Source organism: Astyanax mexicanus, chromosome 8, assembly GCF_023375975.1.
Source record: "Astyanax mexicanus isolate ESR-SI-001 chromosome 8, AstMex3_surface, whole genome shotgun sequence".
Classification (NCBI taxonomy): domain Eukaryota; kingdom Metazoa; phylum Chordata; class Actinopteri; order Characiformes; family Acestrorhamphidae; genus Astyanax; species Astyanax mexicanus.
This window is the reverse complement of record NC_064415.1, coordinates 40,021,583-40,039,912: the sequence shown is the minus strand read 5'-3', so window position 1 is coordinate 40,039,912 and position 18,330 is coordinate 40,021,583. Positions and strand designations below refer to the sequence as shown.

Below are 18,330 nucleotides of genomic sequence, written 5' to 3'. Positions count from 1 at the left end.
CAGCCAAGAGGACCAGGGTCACTCTGGAGGAGCTGCAGAAATCCACTGCTGAGATAGAAGAATCTGTCCATAGCACAGCTATGCACTCCAAAAATCATATCTTTATGGAAGAGTGGCAAGAAGAAAGACAAAAAAACTGCAGTTTGCCACAAGCCCTATATGGGACAACATGTGGAAACATGTTGAAGAAGGTTCTGTGGTAAGATGAGACAAAAGTTGAACTTTTCAGCCTAAATGCAAAGCGCTATATGTTTCAAAAAGGTAACACTGCTCATCATCCTGTACACACCATCCCCACTGTGAAACATGGTGGTGGCAGTTGATGGGAAGATAAATGGAGATAAATACAGGGCAATTCTGTAAGAAAAGCTGTTGAATTCTGCAAAAGAAGAGGTTCACCTTCCAGCAAGACAATGACCCTAAACAAACAGCCAGAGCTACAGTGGAAAGGTTTATATTAAAGAATATTCATGTGTTAGAATGACCCAAACAAAGTCCTGACCTCTAAATCACACTGAGCTTTTGTGACAAGACATGAAAATTGCTGTTCACAGACGCTCTCCATCCAACCTGACTGAGCTTGAGCTGTTTTACAAATGAGAATGTGCAAAAATCTATTATTACCATGTTGACATATTTTGCCTTGGCAGTAATGTATATAACCTTGTTTATCATTCTAGTAAAGCGTAACTGGACTGAGATGAGAGCGCATTAAACATGGATGGCGGTGGCCTCTCTCAGCCACCCGCAGCGCTAATCTCCACCCCATGCTGACAGTATTCTAAAGTGGAAACCTCACTGGAGGCAGGACAAAGAGCAATGACTTTACAGACATCATGACACAAACATGCTACACATGCTATAGGAAAACTTGCTGTAACACAGTGTTAGTCTACAGTGCTCTGCTCTGAACTTCTGCCAATAATGATATTCCTGCTGTGCTGCCACAGAAGCTGTCAGACCCCGAGACACCCACATGCTTTATCTGCTGAGACGTCTCTCTCATTGTCAGCTGCAGCATAAACCCTCGCTACCTCTCCCCACCCTAATCCCTATTAGCACACTGCTCAAATCTGATTACATCTCTGCAAGAAATAAGAAACACCCCCAGCCATCTGCCTACTGACACTCACACACATGTGGACAAGACATACCGCGCTCTTCCACGCTCTTCATTTGGTCTGAGAGAACAAGAAAACTTAAATACAACAAAATACGACCCATATGTGCCGTATGGATGGATAATATGGAGAAAGGAGTCAGAAGACAGAAGTGTGCCTAAAAAAGGCCTTAATGGTCATAAGTCATGGGATACTGATGATACCGAAGATGAATTATTCTTCATATTTTATATTACAAACATCACCAGACTTTAATTTGGAAGATTTGGAAGAGACATTGGGGACAGAGATGTAAATCCAGGTTAATATATATATTTTTTTAACATAATCTGAGCAGAGATAAAGCCAGTCCTCAGTGCTTAAACTCATTCATGGCTATTACGTCTAAAACTTTCCCAGTTTCCCACTTTTTTGCCTCGTTCAAATTGCTGATTAAACGTGAGCAAAGATTAAGTAAATTAACTGTGATGCCGACCAGCCAAAAATAGCCACGTGAGTGTCGCTGATAAGCTTTTCAGTTGGATGGACTACGGGCTCTCCGCTCGCACACCGGGATCACCTAGCTGAAAATGTGAAAAAAGGTAAGATACATTACTTATATATTTGTATAATCAAACCAAATATCATATAATATATTAGGAGTAATTATATAATGATAGAGAGTTTTAGTTTTCACCATTATTTGAACCCTAAAGCTGAATCTTTACACAGTGTAAATAATTCTGCATTATTAGACCAATAGAAAATTACAAGTTTGTGAAACATTTTTTGTCTTGTTTTATAACGTCACCCTTTTGGAGAAACATTTGATAGAACAGTGACAGTTGGAATATTGCATTGTATAGCATGTTATTCTATATGATATAGTTAACAGGTATCCTAATTCTTACAGTGTGCGGTAATACAAAAAAATATATTTTCCTCAGTATTTTCTGTTCGGTTTGGTGTTTAAAGATTTGTTGAATAGAAACTGTATTTTGTATTGACTCTTACTCTTATGGAAATATACAATAATGTAGGCATTATTTTATTTACTATCCATATCAGTACTTGAGTTTTATATGTAATGTTGTATATATAATGTTGATGGTGAATAAATAGTTATTAATCTGAAAGTACATACTACTGTCTATATTTCCTTGAAATGCCCCTTTAAATAGCCAAAACTCATCAACTTTATCTCAAAACTGTGATTGCACAAATATGTTAGTGTTTTGTATGACAAATAGTTATGGTTAACCTTCATCAACATTAAATTAATTAGATGTCTATTTCGTATTTTCATATTTCGTAGTTTAGAACATTTTACACCAGACTAAAACACATTTATCCACTTTTAATTCTGCTGAACTTTAGATATATTGGTGGAATATCCCCCAATTCACCCACTTTGTTTTAAAATGATATGTTTCGAAGTAAAAAAACATTTGGAGTGTGAAACATTTTCTATTGATCCTAATTTAATAATAATAATATATAGACAATAATATAAAAATAGAGAAGAAAAGACAATAGATGGTAAGCCGGCAATAGCAGATCAAATATAAATTAAGAGTCTACATAAAATAACAATAAAAAACTATAAATGTACATACATAATTAGAAAACAAGTGAATTATCATAAGTAAACCACCAGCTGTTAAAGGAGAGATAGTATACACATTATATATTAAATTAAACAAATACTAAACAATCCACACTGTTTATGGAGAAAAATAACTACTTTAAAATAAATAGCTTTTTAACTACTTTTGAATGGTGTTTGAATGTGCACTGGGTCTGTTTGACCATTGCATTGTGCGTGTGGAAATGCTCTTACCTTCACTATTAAACATTTCCCAGAGTTCTAGTGTTGTTTTTCCATGATTTAGTTTTACTTTTTTCAACCACATCAATTCCTCAAGGATTGATGTTTCTTCTCCGTCTTTCCGCTATTTAAAAATGCGTTGGACAGTTCCTAACCTCGATTTTAATAGTTAGATTATTCTGAATGCCAATTATCTGACCCTTCTGAAACAAATTAACATCTTTTCCACAACAACAGGATGTGTCGTTCCATTGGTTGTTAAACAAACGAGAAGCTACTCACTGCATCAGTGCTAGCTGAAATATAATCACTAATAATTTTTTTGGCCAGGCAGTGTATTATTGCTATTCCTTATAGTTGCACAGTCTATAAGTTGTTGTTTTTGTATTTAAATCTCTCATTTTTTCTAGATTATGAAGCTTTATTATGGGCATTTCTCTCTCCAGACAACTTTCTTATGTGGGGCTCACAGGGGTGGGATATGGGATAGGTGGGTTCCAGGAGGGCATAGGCACTGTGAGTGGGTTTGGACATTATATTTACATCCATATGTAGGGCAAACATGGAAGCTGTGGACAAATCTTTCTGGTTCACGATTACTGAGCTTTAATCATAATTACTTAAGCAACGATACATGAGAGGGAATGCTATAACATGTAATATTGGCAATGTTATGCTTTGTCTTTGAGTTGGTTATAAACTCTCCGCAAGTTAAAATAGTTCCATTGCTGCTCTGTTTGGCTTGTAAGCGCTGCATCGTTGCTAGGTTACCTGTATGTTAGAGGTGTGCCAAAAAATCGATTCACATAAGAATCTTGATTCTCATTTACTACGATTCAGAATCGATTTAAAATGTCCCAAAATCGATTCTAAGGTCCAATCCCATTTCTTCCCTTGGCCCTACCCCTCACGGTAAGTTCACACTGCAGCGGCACGAAGCGTTTTTCGCTCCGCCTCCCACTGCCCAAAGCGACCGTGGCCGCTGCAGTTTGAACTTACCGTCAGACCCACACAGAGCGTAGGTGTATGAGAATCACCGGTAAGATGGCAGAACAAGCACTATATTACCTTAGATTAACGTGTAGTTTTAATGTTTTATGGCAGAATGCTTCATAACAAGCATAAAAAAGATCGCTAGTAGTTAGTTTCAGTTTCTGTTAGCTAGCTAACTAGCTAACTTTCCAGTTCCACCTTAAATAACGCTACAGGTGGCAGCGGGCTGCAGCATTTAAGGCGGAACGGAAAAATAACAATAAGCTAATCAGAGCTAATTTCAGCTCCCCATCACAGAGGAATTAAGGAATGGACAATATGAATTAATTTCTCCACCTCCTGCCCCCTTTCTGAAGAAATACAACGACCTTAAATTAACTAGTTAATCAGCAGCTGCTCCTGAACTTTAGCGCTCCACTGCTATCATCACATCAGCCCAGCAGCGTCACCTACACACCACCGCTAGTAGCCTTATAATAAAGCAGTGTTATTTATTATTTATTTATTGTTCATTAACGTCATTGTGATATCCCAGTGATTCCTCTGTCACTGAAGACCCACATTCCTGCACATTTTATTGTTTTTGTAACACATTACCTTCTCCAGGACCAGTGCATATTTTGGAGGCTTTTTTTTCAATAAGTTTTCAATAAATTTTTATAAATCAAATCGTTTTGAATCAAAAATCGATTTTGAATCGAATCGTGGCCCCCAAAATCGGAATCGAATCGAATCGTGAGATAGTAAAAGATTCCCACCCCTACTGTATGTGGTGGAGTAATACATGGAGAGCTTTGGTTACAGTACATTACCGGCTGATAATGGCAATTACAGAATGCTTCTCAGCCAATCACATTGCAGGGCCGGAACTAACTGTAGTATAGTGAGCATTAACTTAGAATAAAAAAACTGTCTTTAGCAGTAAATGAACATTTACTTTCCTTTATTTACTGAATTTTAATGTCTTTCTTTGGTCTAGTGGATCCAATTTACCATGAGTGCCACTCCCCATAATGACACGCTACAGCCAGGGATGTTTTCGGAGAGCGCACTCTCTCCGGCCTCCAGACGCTCAGTCCCCTCCAGAGACCCCAGCAGCTCCAAAAGAGTGTGTTTCTACAAGAGCGGCGACCCCCAGTTCTCTGGGCACCGGGTAGTCATCAACAGTCGCACCTTCAAGACTTTTGACGCCCTGCTGGACGCCCTTTCCAAAAAAGTGCCTCTACCGTTCGGAGTTCGCACCATCACAACACCCAAGGGTACACACACCGTGCAGAGCTTAGATGACCTACGGGATGGGGCCTCCTATGTGTGTTCAGACCAAAAGAAGGTCAAACCTCTCAACCTGGAGGAGGTTAACCGGAGACAGGTGCCCTGGAACACGACCAGGCCCACCAGTGCAGGGCGGCATGGGCGCAGGGGCCTGATTCGGCAGCTAATGAAGAAGAATGAAGTGAGGAGAGCAGCTAAAGCGGTTGATAGATTTGTAGCAGTCTGGACTCCGAAAAAGCTGGTGGTTTATAAAAACAGGGATCCCAGCACTAAGAGAACTATTGTCTTGCAAAGAAGGACTGCACCGACTTTTGAGGCTCTGTTGGATTACCTTTCTCAGGTGTTGCAGTTCACAGTTGTAAAGTTATACACAGAGGATGGCAGACGAGTAAGTATTCCCAGTTCTTTTCTTTATTTTGTAGCATACAGGTCTGTCACATTAAATACATTATCGTCTTATCGTACAATATGCAGACATAACTTAGAAAAACTGAGCAAGAACATTGCCATTACTATAAATGAGACGATATGTTGACTGTTCAAAACTGTGGTTTTATTTAATTTCAGTATCAATCAATCAATCAACCTTTATTTCCATTCAGTAAAACATTGAGGATAACCCTCATTTTCAATGCAGCTGAGCATGTACAAAATTAAAGGCACTAAAAAATAAGTTTAAATTATAAAAACAAGCAAACGATGTAAGAATAAATACAATAATTCAGAATAAAAAAATATGCAGACAGGCTAAAATGTAAAGCTATAAAATAAAGAGATAAATAAAAAGAATATTAAAATATAAACACAATAAAGAAATAGAGGACTAAAATAACACCAAAATAAATTAATGAAATAAATGAAATAAAAATGTAAAAGGCCAAAATTAAAACCAGTAATAAAACAAATAAAAGGACGAAATAAATACAGTAAATAAAATGGTAAAAGAAAAAACTCAACTAAAACATTTACAGGCTGTCTAAAGGTTTTTAAAAATTAAGAGTTTAAAATAATTCTGTGACACTAGTTTTAGAATTTCCTGTAGTGAATTCCAGCTCGCTGGTGCTGCACTGTAGCTAAAAGCAGATTTTCCCAGTTCAGTAAAAATTCTAGGGACCTGACAGGTAATCCAGTCACTAGAGTGGGTCTGATAATTATTGTTATGTACAGAAATCATGGATGAGATATAAGATGCCATGAATAAATATTTATTTATAACAAGTTATACATAAATATCAGTGTGTTTCCCTGGCTTAAAAGTAACCAGTGTATGAATGTTCTTACAAAGTAAAAGTTCATTGTTCTTCAAAAAAGCCAATGTACTGTCCAAAATTGGTTATTGTGACAGACCTAGAAGCATATTCACTACCAGTGAAAAGTTTTAAAAGACCCCAGTTTTGTAGTTGTCCAGTAGCAGTGCTGTATGGCCCAGAGAGGCTGCTTTTTTTTTTATCTTGACAATGACTTCATTACTGCACTTTACCTGTCAGACCTCTAATTCTCCTCTTCACTGCTGAGATTGAGACTTAGTTCAAAGTTATTTGGGTCAGCCAGACCTCTTCCTGTACCAGTGTTCTCCAGTTTCTAAGAGTATTTTAAAGGTGTAGAAAACAGTACTGACCATGCTCTGGCTTCATCTGTAATTTCAATTTAGATAGCAAATAGCAAAATTTGTCCTTTGCAGGAAAAAAAACTGCTTTAGATTTGTGATGTTTTTAAACTAAGGAATTGTTCAAAGTTATGCTTTTATCAAAGTGTGTCAAAAGTATTCACATTCATTACTCTGTAGGTAGAAGTATAGATACTACGGTGTAAAATACTTCTGTACAAGTTGAAATATCAACCCAAATATCAAAACATTTCTGACCCGAATCCAGTGCAAATCTTTTAAATGTTCTGGCCCGGTGTCCTTTTGCACGGTGGGCCAGTACCGGTACAGATTTTGGTTTGCAGACATGGGCCAAATCCGGGCAAGATCTCAGCGATTTTTTTACTCATATGGCCCAAATCTGGCCCACATCCGGAGCCTCATTTCACATCTGGATCAGTTTCGGACTGGAGGTGTACAACTCTGGTCGCCCACTGGCCTGGATGAGCATCTCCTAAAATTATTAATATTATAAATAAATTATTCTAGATAAATTATTGGAATTTTATAACAAACCGGACCAGGACTGTAGTCGGGCCACATCCACTAAACGGACGTGACTGTTATGCGAATCTGTCGGAGGAAAAATTGATCCGGATTGGAGTCGCCTGCTGTCTGGGAACTCAAACTTTTTACTCTTTACTTTTTAAGTTAAGTTAAGTTTAAGTAAAACTACTTCAAATATAAAAGTAAAAGTAATACAAGGGGAAAAAATGCCATTAAGAACAAAAGCTTAGGCCACCCTACCCCCCTGCCTAAAACACATTTTCTAAAACTATAATGACTATAATAATAAAATATAAAATGTTAACATTGAAAAATGTAGGATGGAATAGGCTGTTTCAGCCGCATATATTCCCACTGTAAATGACTGCATTTTATTACACTGTAAATATATTAAAGAAGTTTAGTTGAGGGAGTAGAAAGTTCAGTTACTTGTGTGTAAATGTAAGAAGTAAAAAGTTGTTTGGAAAATAATTAGTACAGTAAAGTAGAGATAACCAACATTTCTAGTAAGATAAAGTATTTGTATTTAGTTATTTGACACATCTGGCTCTTATATGGTCCTAAATGAAAAATCCCAAACAATAAAACACAGGTAAATGTCAGAATCTTTTTCAGTTCTTTAAGAAGAAATTTCTTCTTTAGAATGACTGGTGAATAAGGCCCAATCAAGTGATCTTTCAGATTAAAAAAAAGAAAAACTGCGGAATTTTTTTAAACTGCAAATGCAAAGGAATTATCTTAAATACAAGTAATTGAATCTAATAGAACATTCAATTAAATAATATTAGAATCCTGAGAAACAGACATAGATAAAACAGATTAATACAGATTTTAATATTGATTTGTCCTTTAAGCAAACATATAAACATCATGAGATTTAATTTAAATGTATAAATACCTGTATTATTTAAAGTATTTGCTCTACACTTCCTTTAGCTTCTTTGCAGTTTGTACACCACCTCAAGAATCACCAGTGTCACAGTCCTCGGCAGCGATTTAACCATGATGCGTTAATTCCTAGCCACCAGCTGGGTGAAAGCACTATAATCACCTTTTCCCATCTGGCTAGCACGCAACGTTTATGTGCCTGGTCAGGAGCTGGCATTTAGTCAGCAGAACTATAAATACAGAAACAGATCACAGAAAACATGTATAAGAGAAGTTAGTACACAAGAAGGTGCTCATAAAATTGAGAAAAAAAATGACTTGGCTTTTATTCTGTAGGTTGACGGTCTACCTGCGCTGATCATGTGCTCTGGAATAGTGGTGGCAGCTGGTAACGAGCCCTTCTGGATGGGTAACTACAATCTCCAAGGATCATCACAGCTCACCCAGTCAGACGTATCTGAATCTATAGAACCAGCTAATACACAAGCTTTGCCAAGTAAGCCATAAGTTAGTAATTGCCTAAGATAACACGAGTGAATATAAAAAGCACTTTTTAAACAATGATTCCATTAAGTAAGGTAAACTTAAAACATGGTGGTGGTAGTGTGATGGTCTGGGGCTGCTTTGCTGCTTCAGGGTCTGGACAACTTGCTGTAATAGATGGAACCAGGAAGTCTGTTGTTTACCAGACAATCCTGATGGAGAATGTCCACCAACTGTTTGTAACCTCAAGCTCAGGTGAACTTGGGTTCTGCATCAGGACAATGACACAAAGCACACAAAAAAATCCGCCTCTGAATGGCTTAAAATAAAAACAAAATAAAGGAAGGTTTTAGAGTGGCCATAGCAAATTCTCATTGATTTGCTGTGGCATGACCTTAAATATGACATTTATGCTTGAAAACCCTCCAATCTGGCTGCATTTAAGAAATTCTGTAACGAAGAGTGGAGCAAAATTTCTTCACAGAGATGTGAAAAGCTCTCTCTTCTGTTATTAGTAAAGCTTGGTTGCAGTTGTTGCCGCTAAGATTGGCTTAACCAAGTTATAAGGTTTAGGGGCAAACAATTTTTCACACAGGCCTAGATTGTTTTTTTTTGTCCTTTACTAAATACAAAAATCATGCAAAAAGTGCTTTTTATATTTACTCAGGTTATCTTTTTGTCTGATACTAAAGTGTGTTTGATAATCTGAAAAATATCAGTATGAAAAAAAAGAAAAAAGAAATCTGTAAGGACAAATAATTTTTCACACCACTGTATATATTGTATGTGATTGTATAATTGACTTAAACTGAATAAATTTTCTTTCCTTTTTTGTTTCTCTTCCTCTCTCTCGCTCCTTCCTGTACCATATAAAGCTAAGAAGAAGACACCTAGCAGCAGATCAAGATCAAGAAATTTCTCCTTGTCATCAGAAAAATATTTTGTAGAACAGATCAATAAATCTCTGAATGGAAGTCTGATGTCTGGGGACGATGGCCAAAAGACAGGATCAATGGACACTGACAACAACCAATCACCAGAATCAGAGGGGGTGGGGGCAAGTGACTGTGTTGCTGATATAAAGGAAAAGGGACACTTCACCATGCCTTCAGAGGATGACATAGAGAAATCCTTTTGTGTGAATCAGGACGGCAGCATGACAGTGGAGATGAAGGTGCGCCTTACTATAAAGCACGAGGAGATGATTCACTGGACCACCACGCTGAGTCGGACCTGTACTGACAGCCAACAGAGGGCAGTGTGCTCTCAAACAGGCAGCAACTGCCCAGAAAATAATCACTACCTTGCAAAAGAAGCAAAGAGCGACAACTGTGAGTCCAGCGAAGAGAACACCAGTGCAAAGAAATCAGTGGGAATAAACAAGGCAGGAGGGGACCACTGTGGAAGTGCCACCTCTGAAGCCTTGGATAAGCCAAAACCAGCTCTCAGAAGGCTGCCCACCCCAGGACCCAGACGTGTCAGGAGAAAAGAAGCTTCAGTGGAGAATATAAAGATGGTGTCCCAACACGAGGTGCAGGAGAGCACAGTAGGTGCATACTCATATATGGAGCGCACAGCCGACGGAGAACTAACTGAAGGGTACTGTGTGGTCAGTCGTAGTAGCTCCAGCAGTACAAGGCCTGTACCAAAGCCCAGAAAGAGCAGCTCAGGAGAAGCCAAACATAAAAAGACTAGTTCCTCAGTCAGGTCCTCGAGGACGGCTGAGGTCCTTCAACTTCAAAACAATGGGACACAGATTACAGAGACCGTAATGCATATTTACGAGTCTCAGGGTATGTGTGAAAACTATTTTGCCAACACTCAAGTTTCTGCTGAGAAAAGTTTAGAGTTCAGAGCTTCCGCCAGAGAAGCCCGCAAACCTGACTCTTCAGATTCAGGGCCTCGATCTTCCAGCAATGACTGTGACGTTGATATCACCAGACAGTCCACAAGCTCTGATTCTCAGAATGCAAAAATGAAAAATGAACTGCTGTCCTTATCATCCGATCAATCAAGTCCCTCACAAAAGATAAAGAACAATCTGAACTCACGTACAAACAGCGAAAGGCGAACCAGGTCCAGATCTTCACACAAGGGACTGGAGGCTCATGAGGCATGCACTAAAGACAATCCTGAAGTGAAAAGTCCTGAAAGTAGAAAGGCAGGGATCACCCCAAAATCAGTAAAATCAAAAGAAGGTACATCTTCTGATACCTCCGTATCTGACAAAAAGCAAAAAGGCGGCAGTGTTCCTGGTTCCTTAAAAGACTTAAGGAAGAGTAAATCTCCAGGGTCCCAAAGCCATACAGGGTCAGAGAAGAAAACATTTAGCTCAGCAGAAAGTGAGAAAATGGGACAGAACGTGAAAAAGAAAATGAAAGAAAAACAATTGCCAAGATCCAACTTAGGTAGTCAAAACGGATCGTCTGAGACACTTCAAAATCTAGACAATGCAGGATCCCAGAAATCACTTAAGAATGTTAATAAATATGATAGTGTCACAACAAGGGACTCTTTAAAATCCCCCATTAAGAAAAAGCATTTAGAGGTTCTTCAACCATCCCATTTGGCACCGGCAAGGATGCTGACAAAGCCAAAATCTATGCATGAGTGCAGAAGAAAATCTTCTGAAAAAAGCAAGGAGTTCACAGAAAGCTCTTCCATGCCTGTGCTCTGTTCCTCTCCAACCAATGTCCATCAGTATGTGGAAAACTGGCTGAAAAAGATTCAGCCCGAATCATTACCCTACCTGGATGAGATGGACCCTCCTGAGGCTGAAACTGAAGCCAAACCCAAGTTCTGGATTGGAAGTGGTTCTGCAGAAAGCTCTGAGATAAGAAGCGAACCAGAGCAGGACAGTGTGGTGAAAGATTGTGCTTCTCTTGAAGATGCTACAACTGAGACGCCTGTGCCTCATACACCAGTGCAGATCAGGTGCGAAGGAGATCCTGTGGAGGCACAGAGGATAAGAGGATTCTGCAAATCAATGCCCAGTGTGAGAATACATCCTGCTGAGCAGGAAACTCAAATTAGAATGAATAAGTCTTCACAGGCCCTGGTTAACATTCAGCCTGATGCAGAAGGAGAGACGTCAGAGAGTTCAAAAGTAAGCGTTAGATCAGGTGTGAAACCTGTTCTGCAACAGCTATGTTTGTCCATTCAATCTATCAGAAGGACTTCAAGCCATTCGAACATAACCACCTTAGATAAGGAGAAGTCTAGTAGCCTTCCCGACTTCTCGTCTCAGGTTTCCTCTGTTTTTGGTGCTCCATCTAAAGCTCTTCTCTCCTTTCTGTCATTGATGACTCTGAAAGATGGCGTCTCCAGCCCTGGCAACGAAGACCGACTCAGTAACTCAGGCAGCTATCCAGAGGCTCTGCAAGTCATGCAGTCCTTAGAAAAAATATCCAACATAGACGATGAGGAAGAGCTCAAGGCCAGCCTGACAAGTCTCCAAAGCTCGACCTCATCCAAGTTAAAGAAGAGCTGGAGAGATTTCCAAGAGAGAAACGACACAGAGGGAAGCCCACCACTGTCACCCAAATTTTCAGAGCAAGAATTTGCTCTGGAAGTGGATTCTGAAGGAGAGGATCATGACAAAGAGCACAATTTTGGCATACAGGAGTTAATGGATGAGCTTGACATGTCTGAAGACCTCCGAAAAGAGATTTCCTCTCTTGTTGATGGGGAGCAGACAAGTTCAGATCAGGAAAAAACAGCAAAAAAGCATTCTAATAATGAAAACACTGATGTTGTTTCTGAGAATGAGGATGCTACTACGAAAGATGATTTCCTAGAAGGAGAGGCAGCCTGTTCAGAGGAGAAAGCAAGCCAAGATGACATCACAGGAGTCAAGGAAGATGCAGAAGAATTGCACAGAGTGGAATCCTGTCCTCCAGAAGCAGCAGATCCAAGTAATGATCTTGTTAAGGAAGAATCAGAAGTTGTGGAAGATGTCCAAACTGCAGAAAACGAGACATTTCAAACTGATCCATTGATTGATGAACTAAACATGGAAGACAATGTCCCAACAACTGAGGAAAAGGACACAGAGGCTATAACATGCCAAGATAATGAGCCCATCCAAAACAACAGTGAAGAGGAGAAGAAAGAGGAAGAAAATGAAGAGGATGCTGAACTCCTTGCTTACACTTCAGTAACAGAAGGAGCAGATGAAGTAGTCTCAGAGCACCATTCAGAAGTGAATATTGGTGAAGACTGTGAGACTGAAAAAAATGAAGATGAATCGGTAGATGGAGATATTAGAAAAACAGACTTGGATGAAAAAAGCATGAATGCAGCAATGTCAGAGGCTGAACACAGTGAGCACAGTAATAGGGAAGAATGTGAGATGGATGAAAACCAAGAAGCAAAACACCAGACCAGTAATTTTGTCCCAGAAGGTGATTCTCTGCTAAATGAAGAAGTTAATATGTCCAATGACGAGGAACAGAATAATGATATGTTGAAAAGTGAGGATGCTGAAACCCAGCACCAAGAGCCAAGTCCAGTAAACGGTATCTCTGTATGCGAGTCTCATAACAGCAATGACTCAGAGGTTGGAAATGAGAAGCTGACACTGGAATCACCTAGCAATGAACATAATCATGATGTTACTATTGGTGAAGAAACAGAGAATACAACGGATTTGCATGATGCATTGGAGTGTAGTGCAGATGATACAGATCAAGACATTGACCACAATAGCCCTTTGGAAGATGAGCCTGATAGAGACAATGAAGATATAATATCTAAAGCATCAGAATGTGAAGCTGACAATGCTGAATCACACCATTCGTCAATCTCGGGTCAAGAGGGTGGGCACTCTGACAAGAACGAAAAAGGGTCTTACAAATCCCAAGAATCAGAAAGTGAACAGAATGATTTCCGGACATTCGAGGAGGAACGTGATATTGAGAAACAGGTGAGTTCTGCTGAAGAGAAATGTGTAGAATCAGATGAGCATGAGGATGAACAAACCAATGCTTTAGGTTCTGAAAACGATGCTGATTCAGAGCTAGAGTCAAACAATCCTGCATTGTCAGATATGGAGGGTGAACATCCTGACCAGAAAGAGAGGTCTTGCAAATCTCAAGAATCTGAAGTTGAACATAACCCTCAAATGTCAGAAGAAGAGAGATTTTCTGAGAAACGGACTAGTTCTCCCAGAGAGAAAGGCGAAGTAGAAGCTCAACATTGCAATGCTTTAGATTCTGAGGAAGATAATGGAGATCAGTCAGATCAAGACCAGCCACAGTCTTGCAGATCCAAAGAATCAGAAGTCGACCATGATCTCCAAGCATCAGAGGAGGGGAATGTCACTGAGGAGAATGAAGAAGACATAGAAGAGCATGAAGACAAACTGAGCATTGCTTTAGATTCCAACAAAGACTTTGATGCTGAACCAGAGGCAAGTGATTCTGCAATGTCAGATCAGGATGGAGAGCAGTCTGACCAAGACAAGGAACAGACTTGCAAATCCCAAGAATCAGTTGACCATGATCTCCAAACACCAGCGGAGGGGAGTGTAGAAGAAGTACATAAGCCTGAGAATGAAATGTGTAATGTTTCAGATTCTGACAAATATTTTGATGTGCAAACAGAGGAGAAAGACTCTGTGATCTCAGATGAAGATGGGGAGCAATCTGAACAAGACAAGGCACCGTCTTGCAAATCCCAAGAATCAGAAGTTGACCGTGATTTTCAAACACCAGAGGAGGATAATGTTACTGAGGGGAACGAAGAAGAAATAGATGAGCCTAAGAATGAACAGTGTACTGTTTCAGATACTGACAAAGAATGTAATGCACAAACAGAGGAAAAAGACTCTGTGATGTCAGATGTAGATGGGGAACACTCTGATCAAGACAAGGCACAGTCTTGCAAATGCCAAGAATCAGAAGTTGACTATGAGCTCCAGACATTAGAGGAGGGTAATGTCTCTGAGGGGAATGAAGAAGAAGTAGACGAGCCTGAGAATGAACATTGTAATGTTTCAGATTCTGACAAAGATTACAATGCGCAAACAGAGGAAAAAGGCTCTGTGATGTCAGATGAGGATGGGGAACAATCTGAACAAGACAAGGCACAGTCTTGCAAATCCCAAGAATCAGAAGTTGACCATGAGCATCAGACATTAGAGGAGGGTAATGTCTCTGAGGAAAATGAAGATATAGATGTGGACGAGGACAAAAATGCAGAAGACTTTGATGTAGAAGCAGAGGTAAATGATTCTGAAGTGTCAGATCAAGACAGGGAACAATATGACCAGGACAAGCCACGGTCTTGCAAATCCCAAGAATCAGAAATAGAACATGAAAGCCCAAGAGTAGAGCAGGGTAATGAAGAAGTAGAAGAGCATGAGGACAAAACGAGTAATGTTTCAACTTCTGACAAAGACTTTGAAGCAGAACCAGAGGTAAAGTCTCCTGCAATGTCAGATCAAGATGGGGAACCCTCTGACCCACATCAATCAGAAATTGAATGTGGCCTCCAGGAATTGAAGATGAGTAACTTTTCTGAGGAGAATGTTGAAGAAATAGGTGAGGCTGAGGTCAAAGAGTGTAATGCTTTAGATTCTTTAGATTCTGACCAGGATTTTGAAGCAGGATTGGATGCAATGTCAGATCAAGTTGGCGATTACTCTGACCAAGACAAGGCACGGTCTTGCAAATCATACGAGTCCAGCGGTGATGCAGATATAGAACCAGACTATCCTGCAGTTTCAGATCTGGTGGCAGAACTCTCTGATCAAGACAAGACGAGACAAGAATCTTTGAAATCCCAGGAGTCTGGAGGTGAACTAAGACCACCTTCAAAAGTGCAAGAGACTATTACTAAGACTACTTCTGATGAAGAAAAAGATGTTGATGATGATGATGATGATTATGCAGATGAACATGTGGACAAACAGGACAATGCGTTAGATTCTGACAAGAGTATAGATGCTCAGTCTAACTATTCTTACAGCCCTGACCCTAAAATCAAGCACATTGTAAAGCGAGAGCCATACAAGTGTCAGGGGAGAGAAACACTTATAGCTCAGTCCGATTATTTTGAGGGTGTGAGGGAGGCTGATGTGGGTCATGGCTTTTATGGTGTGCCTCCTATGGAGATATCTCAGGAGCTGCTGGACTTTGTCAATTTAGCCCTATTGTCCTCCGCTCTTACTTTTACATATGACTCAAATGGTCAAATGAGGATAGAGCCAGACAACTGTAAAATCACAGACATTTGTGACAATCAGTATGTCCAGAGATGTCTTCCCAGCCCCAACATGTCTGACCTCTCTGATTACCGGCCTGAGACATCAGAAAGTGCTGGAGATCGGTCACAGGTTTCCTCAGATCTTTACACAGAGACTGGAGACGAGGAAGTAGAGAAGCTGTCCACCTTCCAAGGCAGCGTTAGGCAAAGCTCCAGGAACGTCAAGAGACGCGATAAGACTCTGGATAACGGTTTAACAAAAAACAGTTCAGGGACACACACAAAACAAGTAGCTAGCCCTAGTTTAAACAGCACCAACAGCTTTGCCTCTATTCACAATACCATGGCTAATGGTACCATGCAGGAGCCAGCCTACTCAAACACCTCAGGCTCATTAAACGAGGATTCTGAGTGTGTACAACATGTCGTTTTTCATTCAGGAGGAGACACGAGCGAAGGAATCCTGATAGATAAGGGCAGGTGGCTTCTAAAAGAAAACCATCTCATTCGTAAATCTCCTCCTGTTCCGATGGGAATGTACGAAAACGCAGACACAACGTCAGTCGACACAGGTCAAGACAACACAAGTGAGGACGCCCTTTACCCTCTGTGTAGGATCCATCATTCCCCAATGGCTGTTATATCCTCTTCTGAGCTGGAGGAGATGGCAAAGCCCCCTACACCCAAGTGTACATACTTCAACATGCCTCACAGCAGTGACTCTGACCCTTTCCAAGAAAGCCAGAGTGTTAACAGTAGCAGAGCAGGAGACTTTAGGAAAAGCAGGGAACTTAAAGTATGTCCAATGGGCGAGACCTCAAAAACATTGGCAAAGAAAAACGGAAGCCTCCCCTCTTTCGCTTCTGTTGAGTTTAAACTTCCCGATGGGAAAGTCCATCCAGAGGGTGGCCTGCCACCTAGTGTTGTGGAGAAGACTGCGAGGTCGCAGAGCCTTAGCAGTAGGGCAGCTCAGGAAGTGGAGTCGGTGGAGGAACTGAATCTCCGATGTGGACGGCACTGTCCAATATTGTGAATATGAATTATAAAAGGGAATGTAAACTAATCTGTCATTGCTATTCTTCCTTTAGGAATGTAAATAAACTTGCTCATTCTTTTGCATAAGAGTTTCTTAAGAGTTCATATTCCACATTGGTGCCTGTTTAAAATCTTGGTTCTTGGATTATGGTAAAAAGTTATTTTAAAAATGTTATAAAAATGTATAGCTATGTGATCTATCATGTTGTTTTCACAAAATATGAACTTTATTGCACAACTGATCTGACTTACTTGAAAAAAAAAATATATATATATAATAAACTTTCCAAAGTGGTATATATTTGTATATTTGTATATATGCACATGTAGAATCTAACCCTTATAATACCACCATAAATATTGTTTTTTTTTGTAAGAAAGATGCATTATTGTGTTGTTTAATTGCGTAACAGTTTAAATTTAAAAGTACACTGTTATACAGTCCAATGTAAAGCAAATGTGTTGCACAGAGACACAATTTATGTTGGAACTGTGCTCTGTTCATTAGGTAGTGCACTACTTTGGTGTTCTGTCATTTTAAAGTGGTATCACTAGATGTTTTGTGTTTTGCTAATTTTTTCATATACTACAAGATTCTGACAGTGTATTCTGATTAATAGTCTCAATCTCATTTATATTTTGTGTATCTACACCTTGGTGGAACAGAGTTGCAAGGGGGGAAGGGTGAAATCCTCCCCCAAAAAATTTAAATAACCCTTTGCACCCAAAACGGATATATAGCGGTGGAGAACTAAAGTTCAGCAACCTAACTGCTGGTAAAATTTAGGGTATTGTATGTCTTAGAGAGGGGTCAAGAGGTGCAGCAATTCATTATTACTGTCTATTATTTAATTCTTAATTCTGTCATGGGGAGCTGAAATGAGTTTTTATTTTATTTTATTTTTCAGTTCCTCTGCTGTCTATTGCATTATTAAAGGTGGAATGTGAGCTAGCTACTCAGATGAACTTTTAGCAATGTTTTTATGCTTCTTATGAAGCAAATGGCCAAAAATAATGAAACTACACATTAAAAGATGGTAATATACTGGTTATTGTAATTTTTAACAAGGAAAATACCGCCATCGTGCCAGTTATTTTCATATCCCCCTGTTTGAAGGGTCATGTAGCCCTAACATTTCCCCCTCCCCTTCGAGTTTAACAAGAATCGGGGCACCCTATCTCCTAGGCGTGCACACAGAGGTAGGGCTAAGTGGAGGGGCCAAGGCGCGAAATGGGATTGGGCTATAATATAGAGGTGGGTAATCATCCTGATGAAAAAAACATGCTAATGCTTTAAAGACATTGAACAGTTGGCGTGGATACTACTGGACATTACTCATATTTTTTTACTAGCCTATCTGCTGCTACTATCT

General features: G+C 39.6%; 1 protein-coding gene across 1 annotated transcript; it reads left to right on the top strand.

Moving 5' to 3' along the window:
* The first annotated feature begins 690 nt into the window (after window positions 1-690).
* LOC103040707 (oxygen-regulated protein 1) lies at window positions 691-17,199 on the top strand. Its single transcript, XM_049482854.1, has 4 exons — window positions 691-1,702; window positions 4,901-5,581; window positions 8,570-8,729; window positions 9,592-17,199. Exons 2-4 carry the CDS (start codon window positions 4,916-4,918, stop codon window positions 16,953-16,955), a joined length of 8,190 nt encoding a protein of 2,729 aa, XP_049338811.1. The 5' UTR covers window positions 691-1,702; window positions 4,901-4,915; the 3' UTR covers window positions 16,956-17,199.
* Window positions 17,200-18,330: the final 1,131 nt, after the last annotated feature.

Excerpts from the sequence above, each read along its gene's own strand:
- LOC103040707 (XM_049482854.1), top strand. The coding sequence starts at position 4,916 with ATGAGTGCCACTCCCCATAATGACACGCTACAGCCAGGGATGTTTTCG. Across the intron at positions 5,582-8,569 it reads ACACAGAGGATGGCAGACGA|GTTGACGGTCTACCTGCGCT; the intron begins GTAAGTATTCCC and ends TTTATTCTGTAG. Across the intron at positions 8,730-9,591 it reads TAATACACAAGCTTTGCCAA|CTAAGAAGAAGACACCTAGC; the intron begins GTAAGCCATAAG and ends TACCATATAAAG.